This window comes from Aythya marila (genome assembly GCF_965140915.1).
Source record: "Aythya marila genome assembly, chromosome: 1".
NCBI lineage: Eukaryota > Metazoa > Chordata > Aves > Anseriformes > Anatidae > Aythya > Aythya marila.
This window is the reverse complement of record NC_139042.1, coordinates 20,371,274-20,385,301: the sequence shown is the minus strand read 5'-3', so window position 1 is coordinate 20,385,301 and position 14,028 is coordinate 20,371,274. Positions and strand designations below refer to the sequence as shown.

Genomic DNA, 14,028 nt, shown 5'->3' with positions numbered 1-14,028 from the left:
ACCGGTCCCAGGATAGATCCCTGAGGGACACCACTCAGCACCAGCCTCCACCTGGACAGAGAGCCATTGACCACAACTCTCTGGGTGTGACCTTCAAGCCAATTCCTTATCCACTGAACGGTCCACCCTTCAAATCCATCTCTGTCCAGTCTGGAGATCAGGATGTCATGTGGGACCATGTTAAAAGCCTTGCAGAAGTCCAGGTAGATGACATCGGTCAGTCTTCCTTTGTTGACTGATGCAGTCACTCCATTGTAGGAGGCCACCAGATTGGTCAGGTATGATTTGCTCTTGGTGAAGCCATGCTGGCTGTGATCACCTCCTTGTCCTGCGTGTTCCTTGACATTGCTTCCAGGAGGATCTGTTCCATTATTTTGCCAGGCACAGAGGTGAGGCTCATTGGTCTGTAGTTCCCTGGGTCCTCCTTTTGACCTTTTATAAAACTGGGAGTGCTGTTTGCTTTTTTCCAGTCACCAGGGACTTCAACTGACTGCCAGGGCTTTTCAGACATGATGGAGAGAGGCTTGGCAGCTCCATCAGCCAGTTCCCTCAGGACCCTGGGATGCACGGCATTGGGCCCCACAGACTTGTACCTGTTCAGTTCCATCAGGTGGTCTCAGACCTGCTCTTTGCTTACAGTGGGAGGGACTTTGCTCCTTTAACACCTGCCTAGAAGTAGAAGGACTCGAGAGCCCCACTTCAGAGCCAATATTGATCATGTCCATGAAGCATAAAACAACCTTTTAACCTCAGTTAGTAGTGATGATAAATGATCTTCAACTAGTGTTCCCCAGCTGCTATTTAGCAACCAGAAAAAGTGCAAAGGTTACCTTTTATCATGTACCTGGGTGGAGACACTCTGCCTGGACTTTTACTCAGTTAAGTGAAGGTGATAAAATTATTTATGACCACGAGGTCATGAGCACTTGGTCCTTTATATTTTTGCTAGCTTATATGGACTGAAAAATCCGTTCTAATCTTACTGCTGAGTTATGAGCATTTGGCAATTCCTGTGTTATAAGTGGCAGTTCCTGTGTTACACAGAAATGTCAGCTCTGTAATAGTCACTGTTATAATGCTGACATACAGCTGTCATTGTTAGCATAAGTTTATACATTTTATTTATGGACTCCCAAATGCATATGGAAGCATGTACTCATAATCAAAACACACAGATATCTACACGAAATAGCACAACTGCTGTGAATTTTCCCTATAAATACTCCAGTACCTGCTTTTAAGCCTTGCCATTTACAGAAGACCAGGACTGATTATTCATCACAAGTGTTTTCAGGAAAATAAAGAGATACCAAAACAAGAAGCAATGCAACTTCTTTTGGAGCTAAGGGAAAAAAAAAAAAAAAAAAAAAGCAGGTGGTGGGAATTGAGGTGGAGAAGACAGATGGGAAACACATTTCTAGGAATTTAATTGTCCCCTTTTCTGTATGTGGAAGTTAGGAAGCATTAATTGTGTCAGTAGGACATATAAATACAAATAAAAAATCCAACTGTGTACTGGTAGGAATGCAGCTGGGTGGGCAAGGAGTCTCCGTTGTATTACCCAGGCACCAACATATTTACAGAGCTGGGATTTTATTCTCATTGGGGAGTTTATTGGCATAACTGCATTATCAGAAGCTCACATGGGATTGTTTGTCTGTTGTCAGTGCAGCAAGTGTACCAGCAGCAGGCGTGTGCTGGGTCAGTTTTATAGTTTGGGCTTTTTCTGCACTCAGGTGTGTCTGTCTGGTATGGGACGTTACTCCTGATTGATATAATTGTGCCAGTCATGCAATTGTGCCTACATGCAATTTCAGGTACAGGCAAATTACAGCGATATAAGTTGCATCCATATAAGTTGTATACATATAAACATCACTATCAGCACTGTATAAATCTGGTCTTGTTCTGATGTGGAAAGTTATCCTTCTCTCCTTGGACAACACTCCCTCTGGAGGCAGTTTTTGGTGCCAAATTTATAAAACACACCAAATAATAATTGCAAAACTGGCTCTCATCTGGCTACCAAGGCTAAGTTAAGATTTTAGTGCCTGACCACCTGATGCTGATCTTGCTTACATTGGTATTAATGAGTAACAGGGAATGCCAACAGCAGCAGTGCTCTCCTGAATGTAGCAGAGTTGTACCTATGCCAGATCGTGGTGAGCAGGAACAGAACCGAGCCCTTGAAGCTGCTTTATTTGGATTGGGAAATTAGTCTGGGCCACGCAAAGGAACAGTTCAGGCCAGCTATGCTCGGGCTCCGTGGTGCAGGTGCCTGGGAAGCTGCCATTGCAGCCACTGGGATGGCATCCTGGTGGGTGCTGTAAGGGGGCTGGGGAGCACACTCAAACAGCAACCCAGAACTGGCACCTGGAGCTGAATCTCGATACCTTAAAGCAGCTGTCAAATGCTTCAGGATGGCCCAGGCCTCCTGTAGGTCCAGTGTCATACTTGCATGACGCAGTAAAAAGAAAAAAGGTTGAAATACAGCAATTTAACAAATACTGTTGGAGACGTTTGGCTGTCTGGGTGAAATTTATTCATCTGCATTGGTATAAATATGTAGATCTGTTCGTGGTTGCAGTCTCATCTGAATGAGGATGCAGCCTAAAAGACAAGATGAATGATCTTGACTGCTAGCATTGGTAATCCTGTGCTGTCGCTAGATTAGCAGGTGTGAATTTCAGAAAACTCAATGTAGGCTTGGCTTTAATTAGACCTTTACCTCTTGGGAATCTTGAAAGTGCTTGAAATTTTTTGACCAGCACTTACAATTCTGGAGTCAGTGCATGACGTTTTGATTTTTGTCCTGCATGAAGCGCCATGCGTATCTATACCCATGTCTGTAGATTGTAGAACATAAACCCAATTTCTCTTGATAAATCAGGGGAAGATCACTTGAGGTACATCAGTATAAACCTGGTGACAAGTGGAACTTGCTTCAGTGACTAAGTACAGGAGCCTATGAGTTACACGCAGGGTATTTTATTCCTGGTAGTCAGCGTCTCTTGGTCAGGTCCCTCTTGCTTGATTAGGTCAATTAGAGCACCGTAAGGTTATCAGTCTTGTTTCCTCTGATATTTTGCTCGGAGAGGATTATCCTTTCTGTTTTATTAGTTTATTATTCAGTGCAGTTAAGGGGCTAAGCCTAAAAATATATGTCCTTCAGGAGTGTTTATTGCACAGCAGAGACAAACCTCACTGTCATTTGGATAGGCTACTGTAGGTGGAGTGCTACAGAAGCAGAACAGTCCTCTCTTTGCAAATGTTATTGCTCAAGATAAGGGTGTAAAAAGCAGATTAGGAGATGACATGTGACGTGTCCTTCCCTCAGTCTAAAAGTACAGGAACATGGGATGAACTTTGCCTGACTGGTTACGCAGGGAGGTTGTTCACGCTTGTGGCTCTTACGGACAAGACACTGAAAAAGAGAAACAGAAAATGACACTAGTGAGCTCCATTCTCAGTCACTGTGTGTGTGGAGACCCTTTACCCGTGTCTGATTCAGAGGTAAGGACCTTGCTTAACCTGTGCTTTTGCTGCTCTGACCTTGAGGGGCTGCGTTTGACAGCCAGCTTCACCCGCTGGGCTGCAGGGAGCCGTGTCGCTGTGCCAGCCGGGTGCTCGCTCCTGCTGAGCCTCTTCAGCTCCTGAAACTGAGGCACGAGCCAAAAACTGCAGAGAAGCTGAAGCTTTCTCGAGTGGCAGGTGTGGCACTGCAGAGTTCAAATCAGTGCAAGTGCTCTATTCAGATGAAATTTCACGTTGTAAGTGGAGGAACTTAATGTAGAACAAAGGAGCTGGATCATTTTTCATACCTCCATTGCAGTAATCATGTTAAAATGCTGACTGTTTATTAACTCTGCCTGCTAGTTAAAGTGGTTTCATACAGGGAAATTTCTCTTAATCTGTCTTTCAAATAAATAGCAAAACCTGCCCACTCTATCAGGTGCATCAGGCTAACTGGAGTTGTACTGGCCTGGTTGAAAATGGTATGTGGAGCAGAAGGTGACAGAGGATGAGAAGTCTTGTACAGGCTTCATTGTAAAAGGCTAATTCTGGGCTAATGGCTGCTCTGACAATGCAGCACCTGAAATGCCTTCATCTGGTCTAAAACAGAGGAGAAACCTGTAGCCAGAGGCAATCAAAATGTAGCCTCTCCTTTTGGAACGTTTATTAGCTTTGAACATTGTCATAAATGCACTTGGGCAGTCTAAAAATATCTTGATAAAGATGTTGGCAGGTTTTTTTTACAAAAAGTCAGAATTAGTTTGTAATTCACAGGAGAAATTACAGCAGGGTTCCCTTGCTCAGCAGTGAATTGGAGTTAGTTACTCACCCCATCAGGCAGTCGTGCAAACCCAGCCTAGAGACACTCCCTATAAAGAAGCCAGGAAAAGCCAAGGAAACGCTGAGAATTTGGAAATTGGAAGGAAAAGTGAATATAAATTTCTATGCGCAATATTTTCTTCTTAAGAACTGTGGGAGTTTTGCTAGAGAAGTTTACAGCAGTTTTACCCCAAGTACGCTGAAATCCTTCTAAACATTGCCTTGGATAAGTATTTCAGTTGAGGCTTTTATTTCTAAATTTACAATAGTACAATTGTGATAGCTGTAGGCATTAACCTATAGGGCCAAATTTGCTGCTAAATACAAATGACATGCTTGTTTTCCAAGCTTCCTCTCTGAAAAGATTAATTTCCCCCATATTTGTGTTGTAGTGTCGTATCACTGGTTCTGTTCTGCTTGACTATAACCTTCCTGATCAGGGAGAAAATTAATTTCTCCCTTCCAAAATGAATCAGCTTGCTCAACTGATTCACACAGGGCCACGCAGTCTCTAGATCTGACATAAGTGAGGGTGTGTGGGTGGGTGGGAGGAGGGAGCACGACTGCCTGTTGTGGTATCAGCTTACAGTTACCTGGCATCAGCAAACCATCCAACTGAGCCTCACTGCTCATTTTCATCACCAGGTAGAGGTAAAGCAGAGGAATATGTGTAGGCTGCTTTTTTTTTTCCAGAAGTTATGTGTCATATTACTTGTGCACATGAAGACCTGAGTGCCAGACCTGATTTAGTGACTGTAATGTTTATGATATGTCCTCTTCCTATTGCAGAGGTCGTAGGTGAGATATTAATGGTATTAGTGATGTTATTTGCCTAAGAGGTGCTGACGAAGTAGTGTTAACCTTACTTAGCACAAACAGTATATGATGTAACTTTGCAAAGGAAATACTGTCTTCCTGAGTTGTCAGTTGTGTTTATCATATTTGTGGTAACACTTTCTCTTTAGCAATGTTAAGTTGATCTGCCGTATGAAAAACTCACAAATGATTAAGTATAAGAAAATTTTGTGGCTTATTTGACTTGTTCACATTTAAAAAGGTTGTTTCTGATGACCACTGGAAGAAGTCCTCATCCCAGGATGAAGAAAAGACAGACACACAGAAGGTCACACCCAGGAGATGGAGCTCTGGAAAAAGGTCTCGGCCCAGACCTCTCTCAGACTATGGCCAAATGTCAATCAGAAGTATCTCTATACCTGAAGATACAGTTGCTGTGGAGTCACAGAAGACAGACTGCACGGATGGAGAAAATCAGCCACGACTGGCTTCTGTTGGGTCTGCGGTCCAAAGCAATACAGTAGGCTACCACAGAGGGCGAAAAAGAAGACCCATCTCTGTAATAGGTGGGGTCAATTTCTATGGAAGCGGTCCAGCAGAAGAAATTGAAGGTCTGCTGACACAAGTAAGATTAAGAGATGTGCTCTCTGCAGACTGCAAAAGACCCTTTCACTTCCTTGTCTCTGTCTTCAACGTAGAAAATAGAATGGATGATTCCTTTTCTTCCTTCCCTTTTGTCAAGCTGACTTCATATACTTACAATTCTGCTTTCCTTGTCACTAATTACTTTGTCTTGTTGTTAAAAAGCAAACCAGCATGGAATAAACCTGATACTCACTTTGGGATAATCTTTTTTGTATTGTAAATTACCTTGTTTCTTTCTTGGAATGGTGATTACTTCTCATATTGGTTTATAAGAGCTCACCTATGTGTCATAAATCTGTGTATTTAGTAGTGATGGCCCTGTCCTGTAGGAGGTTACAGGGCTTCGGGCTCAAAGGCTTTTGTAACGCAGTGCTGGTAAGGTATCCTCCACTTTCTATAAATGCTCTAGGACTCCTTCCTAAAGCAGTTCTCACGTTAATGAAGCAACAAAAGAAGAAATTGCTGTGGTCAAAACCAAAGCTGTGGAGCGTTCCCAAGAGGGACACATTATCAAGCCAAATGGTGGCCTTCCAGGCCTACCACTGAGTAACAGCACTGGGGAAGGAGGAGTCTGGATTAAAGCCTTCCAAGAAAATATTAATTGCCCAGACTTAAATAGCTTTGTTGTTTAATTGGCCAATTACTTGTCTACAGTAATTAGCATTACTTCTATTAGCTATTTGATGCAATATATTAAACTTAACTCTTTGTTGTTACTTAGTGATAGGATCCTGAGATATTGCTAGAGTACTGAGGAGATGAATGAATCTTGGGGTTTTTGGAAGTCTTTAGTAAATTTGTAGCTGAAATGAAAAAACAGGAATAATGAACTGGGAATGCATGTGTAGAAAGAAGTATTTTATATGGGATTTTCAAGGACTGATCTTCACCTTGCTGTTTTTTTTTTTTTCTTAGCAGCTTTGAATACCCAAGGGAATATTTTAGAAGCATAATGTTAATTCTTCCTTTGCTGTGTTTTGTTTCATCTGGCAGCTTAGGTGTGAGAAACAGTTTTCAAACAATACTAAATCATTGATTTCCTAGCAGAGTGTCAACAGGTCATGAAAAAAGCCTCGATGTTTCAGATTACTCGATAAAGGGCCTATGAACAGTAATGGCTGAAAGATAAGGGAAGATTAAAGATGTGTTTCTCTGAAGTTTATATGATGAGGTTTTGCTGTTCAGCATGGAGTTGTTCAGGGATGACAAAATTAGACTGAATTTGCAAATAGGTACAATCATAATTAAGCAAATGAATGATATGATAAAAGAAAATGTCTTCTATGTAGTTATAAGTAAATTAAGTATTACCTCTTTTTAATGTGAATCCTGGGATCTTCAGAGCAGGGGATCATTTAGGCAATTATTTTGGTCTTGTAAAACAAGTTTATTTCACTTGAAAGCAATATGTTTATTTGAAGTAAGAAAGCATCCCAGTAAATGAACACAACTTCCAGCTGTAGAATTAATTGTTGGTTATTCTGCCATTATTCAGGTGGGTGTTTACAATGTCAGCCTGAAATTGGTTAGATCTCAGAGCATTTAGGGATGGAGCATTACAAGATGAAAATTATAGTGCATACCTGATTGTAAGAGAGGGCAATAGCGTTTTTAATTTAATAGAAAGCTATAACATTATAAAATATTTACCATGACGATGGTGGGTACATGATCTGGTGTTTAAGCACCATCACAGGTGCTTGAAGTAGGAGTGTTCACTGCCTCTGTAACTAGCTGGACTACCTGAAGGGACTCTACTTTGCACCCAAGCTGGACTGGTGGGTAGGTTGTTTACTGAGACCTGATTTTCTCTTGTTTCCCTGCAGCCTGCCACACGGCCACCGGTTCCTGCACACCAGGTGCCCCCCTACAAAGCCGTCTCAGCCAGATTTCGCCCACTCACCTTCTCACAGAGCACCCCTATCGGCCTGGACCGCGTTGGGCGACGGCGGCAGATGAGAACATCTAATGGTAAGACGTGCAAGTCCTTATAACTCTTTCTGGGTCTCGGCTTCCTGTGCCAGCTTGGTCATCAAATAGATCACTGTGGAATAGGAAAGGGTGCAGACAAACCCTTTGGCAAAGCAGTACATGGTTACGTGGCTCGGTTCTTTATCTTTCTCATCAGTAGCTTAGCCTGCTGTGCCCATGTAAAACCTGTTTTTCACACTTGCTGTGTGACACTGCTGTAGTTTACCATATTGCTTGTGCTCCTGTATTTTCCATCCTCAGTGTTCACATACTTGCCTACAGATAATAATGGAACATGAAGGAAATAAGGTGTAATGTGCTCGTGTTCATAGGCACACCACATGTATTTTACATTTTTTGTCATGCACTTGGTTTAACTTCCTAGGTAGAAAAGCCTTAAATAATGCAACAATTTGGTTCAGAGAAGTGTGTGCAGCTGCAGTTGCTCACTCTGGGTAAATGCAGCCCAGCCAGGTTTCAGGTGCATTATGGTGTTGTGGTTTAACCAGATTTAACAGATTTTAACAGATCTGTGGTTTAACAGATTCTTGGAAAAGATTGCCTTTTCAGGGAAATTTAAGCAAAAGATTGCTTAAAGAGCAGTACTCTTTATCAGCCTCTGATATGTCCTGTGTGCTTTTTCTGTAATTGTTTACTGTTAGTATGCAAAGCTATCTGGAGTTAATATAAAGTCCTGTCTAGTATTAGTGGAACATTTTTTGGCAGATGATATGAGAAGAGTCTGGGGTAGTGCAATTCGAGTTCTTTCACTGTGAGCGTAATCTGAACAGTTACTTGTGCCTTCCTGAAGAGTGTCAGAAATGGCAAAGTGTTCACTTTAGATCCTTCACTGATAATAGTGAAAAAAGCATTGCTGGGAGCCTTCATTCTGCCTCCCTGTGCACAGAATCAGTAAAGATGTCTGGATGAGGACTTGCTATGACTGAAGCAGGGAACCTAACAAATAGCATTTTCAATGTTTCTGTATTAAAGTGATACATATGTTTACTTGGCTTATATGATTCTAAGTTTTAGTCTAATAATATACAAATTCTGCTAAAAAAAATCTGTCAACTACAAATTAATTTATATAGGAACATTTTGAAACTGCATTTTCCAGCCCAAAATAGAGCATGAATATTAGGCAGGTTTTTTTTTGGAACATGCTTTCCAAGAAAAAGAGTTCATAATTTCTACCTATAGCAATGAGATACATTATATATACAATATTAGTGTTTTCCTTTTAATTTATATTGTAGGAAAATATTGGGAACTACTTTAAAACCCATGTCTGGAATGTGTCCTTGCTCTAGGTACCTTGGTGTAATTAATGATCTAGATTAGATGTAGAGTTAAATTACATCTAATTCTGAAACCCTTGCTTCTCACAGTATCTCAGTCCATGATTTGAGAAGGGCTACCCACAGATGACCAGGTTTGTCACCAGCTTGTTTAGAAAAAAGAAATTATTTAACTATCACAGAGTAGGAATTTTATGTTTTTTATTTTTAGTTTTCCTGTCCATTTTGTATTTGGAAACCACATGAAATGATATTAATTAGCTAACCTTAGACAACTGCCTGAGAGAAGTATATTTCCAGGTATGTAGCTTTAGAATAACTGGTCTTCCCAATGTAAGCATCGTGATGACAAATGCACAAAGCAAGATTTCTGCCGCTTTTCAAGACAATGAAGCCAAAGCAGTCCTGATTATACTAGATGTGACTTTCATGACTTGTTACAATAAACATAGGCATTGAACAGGAAAAGCTTTTTAAATCAAAGCCCTGAAGGCAAATGGGGAATATCACGGGCTTCACAGTTTAAGGGCAGTTGCAGAGATCTTTTAAGTAGCTCTAGTAGAAAATAATAAAGTGACCCGTGACACACATTCTGATCTCTTTTCCTTTTTCTCTTAAATTCACAAGGCATTTCCTTGTCTTTGAACATGTGAGAGTTTTTTGTTTGCTCATATACAGTGAAATTTGATAACACAAAAGCCCTTTATTATAGGCAGAAATTCTAAGCCCAAGCCTTGAAAACCAGTGGTATCTTATTTTAGTGACTTGCTAAAGCCTAATATATTGTATGGCTACTTTTATAACAATAGGAGGTAGAGTTGGAGATATAAATTTTTAGAAAACGGCTGTTACAGGACAGCAAATCATCAAACTGTAGGAGACAAAACCAGCCAGCACCTAAGGGAAAATTCCCTCGAGACTCATAATGCTAATCTTGTGCTTACAGGGTTACAAGTTTAAATTATATTAAAGAGGTTACCAATTTATCACAATAGAGGAAGTTTGTATAAGCATCTTTAAAACGATGTCTTTTTCACATTCTGTGGTGTGGGACTTGAATTTGGCTAAATGCATCCGTGAACTTTGGATAGCCTCAGCTCCAAGTAGGAGGGGTGGAATTCAGTTTACGTCACCTAAATTTAGTCTAAATATGGGTACCTACATAAGAGTTGCACTGTCAAACTGCCATCACAAGCAGTGGTGGTCTAGGCCTTGATTCAGTTTCCCACCCCAGGTGTACAGTACTGTGTGGGATACCCGAATATCTGCATAGGGCTGACAGATGTGGCAGAGGAGCCATGGGAGACCTATTACTTTCTTCAGTGGCAGCTGGAGGCCAGTTGCTGTATTCTGCAGCCAAGGTGTCTGAAAAGCTCTGGGGACCAGAAAGGTTCATTGACAGGAGTTTAAGGGGCATCACACAATCCATTCCTACAGGTGAGGCAGTCGCAGTGTTGCAGAGGACAGAAAAGCCTCTGGAGTGGAGGGTGATGGCTCTGATCCTTTCAGGAATGGGAGTCAATTGACTCCAGAAGGTAAAATCTATGTTGGTGGGTGATGGAATCGTTAGTTGCATAGATACCTGAGCTTGGTGATGCAAACAGGACAACATCTGTAGGGAGGAGCTGGTGTGTCTGGGCAGTCCTCAGGACTGTGGAGGGGAGCTGGTCGCAGTGAGCAGGTGAGTGCCCTGGGGATGGACACGCTGGAGGCAGATCTGAAGCTGTCGGGTAGAAACTAGAAGACCAGGAGCCCAATGGTAAAGTTGTCCAAAATGCTGCCGATACCATGCTTGGTGTCAGACAGAGAGGCCTTTGTACCTTCAGGCACCTTCCTGCAGAAAATGGTATAAAAAAGAGGGAGATTTAGATTATTTATGAACTGAGGAACATTTGAAATGAAAAGATCCTTTGTTTTGTAAGCCAAAACAAAAGCAGGCTGCTGACATGCAAATCACAAGATTATAGAGTAGTTTCTAAACAAAGAATTAGGGGAAAACTGGCAAAGTGAAGTAATACACAACGGGACAACGCATCCTTACAGGTAATGTCAATGATCACTTCTTCCTCAAATGAAGGATGGGGCAGAAGTTAGCAAAACTGTACAAAATAATCATGAGCTATTGGACGAGTGTTGTTTAAAAATTATTTAGAACACCTGGAAACTCTGCCAGTTGTAGTGGAGGTTTAAAGAGGTTTAAAGAGTGAGATGGAGAAATACACATATTTTAAAGGAGCTACATGGCATAATAGGTATATTGTAAATGTGGTCGAAGGAGGATAACCAGTGGAGCTTATTATCATTGTGCAAGTTTTATAGGAATAACAGAAAAAGTTGTGCCAGTGAAAGAGTGTTTCTAATGTATTAAAGGAAAACTAACAAGTTAACTATATCAGCAAGCGGCACAGGATCCATGGTCTGGAAATATTCAAAAGTATAGTAAAGGGATTAAATTATGAACCACCTGAGATCACACTAATGATGACAAATCAAAAGTAAATGTGACAAACTAAGGAAATCTGAGAAGTGTCAAGGGCAGCAAACATAAAACCAGACTTAAATCACTGCTGTTTGCATTAAGCAATGTAATGGGGCACAGAACTACATTTTTAGGTGTACCGTAAATAACTTCTTGGTGCAGCTAACCAGGAAACCTACAGGAAGGGAAACAATTCTTGAATCATTCCTGAGGTATGTGTGCAGGATCACACAAGAGCTACTCTGCGAGGGTGGGATGCTTCTACAGCTGAGCTTGTTGACCTTGATTGGAGGACACAGAGAATTTGGGGTGCAGTTTGTTGACCAAATTTAGACAGATATTGAATCTTGCCCTCTGAATCCATAATGCACTCTGAACCAATATCCTTGCAGGAGTGAGGAGAGTAAAAAAAATCCAGTGCAGTATGTGTTTTAATTTAAAAGAAAGGAAAGGAATTAAAAATGAGAAGTCACTCATGTAGCAAAGGAATTTAAAGGAGTAGACAAAAGTGGTGAGTGCTTGCAGGCAGCATGGAGAGTGTTCAAGGACTGCATATTAGATACTTGGAGCAAATTCATGCCACTTGTCGAAACAGAATTTGGAAATACCAGAAAAGGGTTCTGTCATTAAACAGAGGGGAAAAGAAACAATGAGAAGAAAAAGCAGGCATCCTTCAGATTGCTGAATTGTATCCGAATAGAAAAAATAAACTGGTGATTTTGGTGTACAAGTACATGAAATTAGAAACAGTTTGCTACAGATATAAAAATGAAGTCCATTTTCAAAAATGTGAGAACCCAGCAGACTGCCAGACAGCTTGAAGGCCTTGTCAGTGAAATAAAACCTGAGCTCAAATTAGATAGCGATCTGTCCTAAAATGTCAGTAAAAGTTTTAGAGTAACTAAATGAATAGTAACAAATTGCCAGAACTCGTCAGGGATTTAAGAATGACATTGCAGAGCTACTGTCTCCAGCATGCGATTAATTGCTTAAAATTGGCTTGGAAGGCAGGGGGAAGGCAGCGATGGGATAACCGTTCATGAAGTACCAGGAGGGAGCCAGAGAGCAGTAGACCAATAAGCCTGACATAATAGTACATAAAATATAAAAATAATGTAATTAGAACCTAAATAATATAAGAGAGAGTGACCAAACAGTGGTGGTTCCTTAGGATGAAGAAGAGTCAATGTGCATTATGTAGAGGGAAGTTGTGCCCCATGGATTGATTAGGTTTTCTGAAAAAATCATCAAGGGTATGACTGGGAGACGCAGTGTGTGTAGTTTACGTGGGCCTTCCAAAGGCCTTCGACATGGTCTCTTAATAGAGGCCTGGGATGAGAAGGAAGGTCCTCCTGCACAGGAAGATCAAATTGATGAAGCACTAAGAGAGGAGGAAAGTGGTTCTTTTTCTTAAGGTGAGAGGTCACAAGTGGAGATGTGAGGGACAGAGCTGGTGTTCTGCTGTTCAGCGTCTTCGCAGATAACGTGGGAAGGGAGGGAGGTGCAGAATGAAATTACGGTTTTTGCTTGTGGGCTGAATTATTCACAGCAGTGAAAACATAAGCTGCTTGAACAGTTGCAGGAGGATTTCACAGTAGGAAGGCACAGCTCTTTTCACTGGTGGCAGGTGACACTCGGTGTTGATAAAGGCGAGGTAGCGCACATGGAGGAAAAGAAGCCTGGCGTGCGTACCGACGAGTGGACTTTGAACTAGGTGCCTTTCAGGAGAAGCTCTAGCAATTGTAATAGATAACTAAAATGTCATTTCAGCGCATAGTAACCGTCAAAACAGTAAATAGAAGGGCAGGAGTTTGTAGGAAGGGAACAGAGAACAAAGCAGAAAGCCTGATTGTGCCGTTGGTGTGGTGTGTGTGGGGCCATCTACCCGTTCCTTTCCACCTCATAAGGCATTTCTTACAAGGGACGACACAGAGAAAGGCAAAGAGGATAAGAAAATCTATTCAGTGTCTCCGTGTGAAGAACGATTAACTAGGCTTGGGCTCTTCAGCTTGGACAAAAGAACAATAGTGGAAAAAAATGTCTATACACTGATTGGCATAGGAAAAATGAACAGATAATTGTTATTGTTTCCAGTAATGTAAGAGCTTAATGAAATTGCCAGATAGTAAGTTCAAAACAAAAGATGGTTTTCATATTCTGTAAAATTAAACTACGAAACTAATTGCTACACATGATATCTCGGATCCCAGAAGCTTGCAAAAATTCTGAAAGTGATTTGAAAAAATCGTCTCATTAAACACCGAGATATCACTTCTGCCCCAGGAGGAATCTGCCTCTGATCTGCAGATATCTGGGCTGTAGGAAAGTACATCAGAAAAACCCCATTACATGCCTCGTCTGGTTTTATGTTCTTCCCTGGGCATCTGCTGCTGGCTGCTGTCAGAGGGAGAGCAGGGGGTTGGAGGGACCTTTGGTCTGCCCTGGGATGGGGACATGGCATTTTCATACGTAAAGCCTCATTTGAAAATTGAGGAAGGAATAAAG

The 14,028-nt window shown here is 41.4% G+C and overlaps 1 protein-coding gene across 8 annotated transcripts in view; it reads left to right on the top strand.

The window, feature by feature from the left end:
* SPATA13 (spermatogenesis associated 13) overlaps positions 1–14,028 on the top strand; it is a 162,758-nt gene that overhangs the window by 124,569 nt on the left and 24,161 nt on the right. For 7 of the 8 annotated variants that reach the window (XM_082781574.1, XM_082781576.1, XM_082781573.1 and 4 more), the window contains 2 exons: positions 5,390–5,752; positions 7,599–7,743. In XM_082781574.1, the coding sequence (XP_082637700.1) occupies positions 5,390–5,752; positions 7,599–7,743 (508 nt within the window). Of the gene's footprint in view, positions 1–3,399; positions 3,514–5,389; positions 5,753–7,598; positions 7,744–14,028 lie in introns of those variants that run through there. The other variant, XM_082781580.1, reaches the window with a different exon arrangement.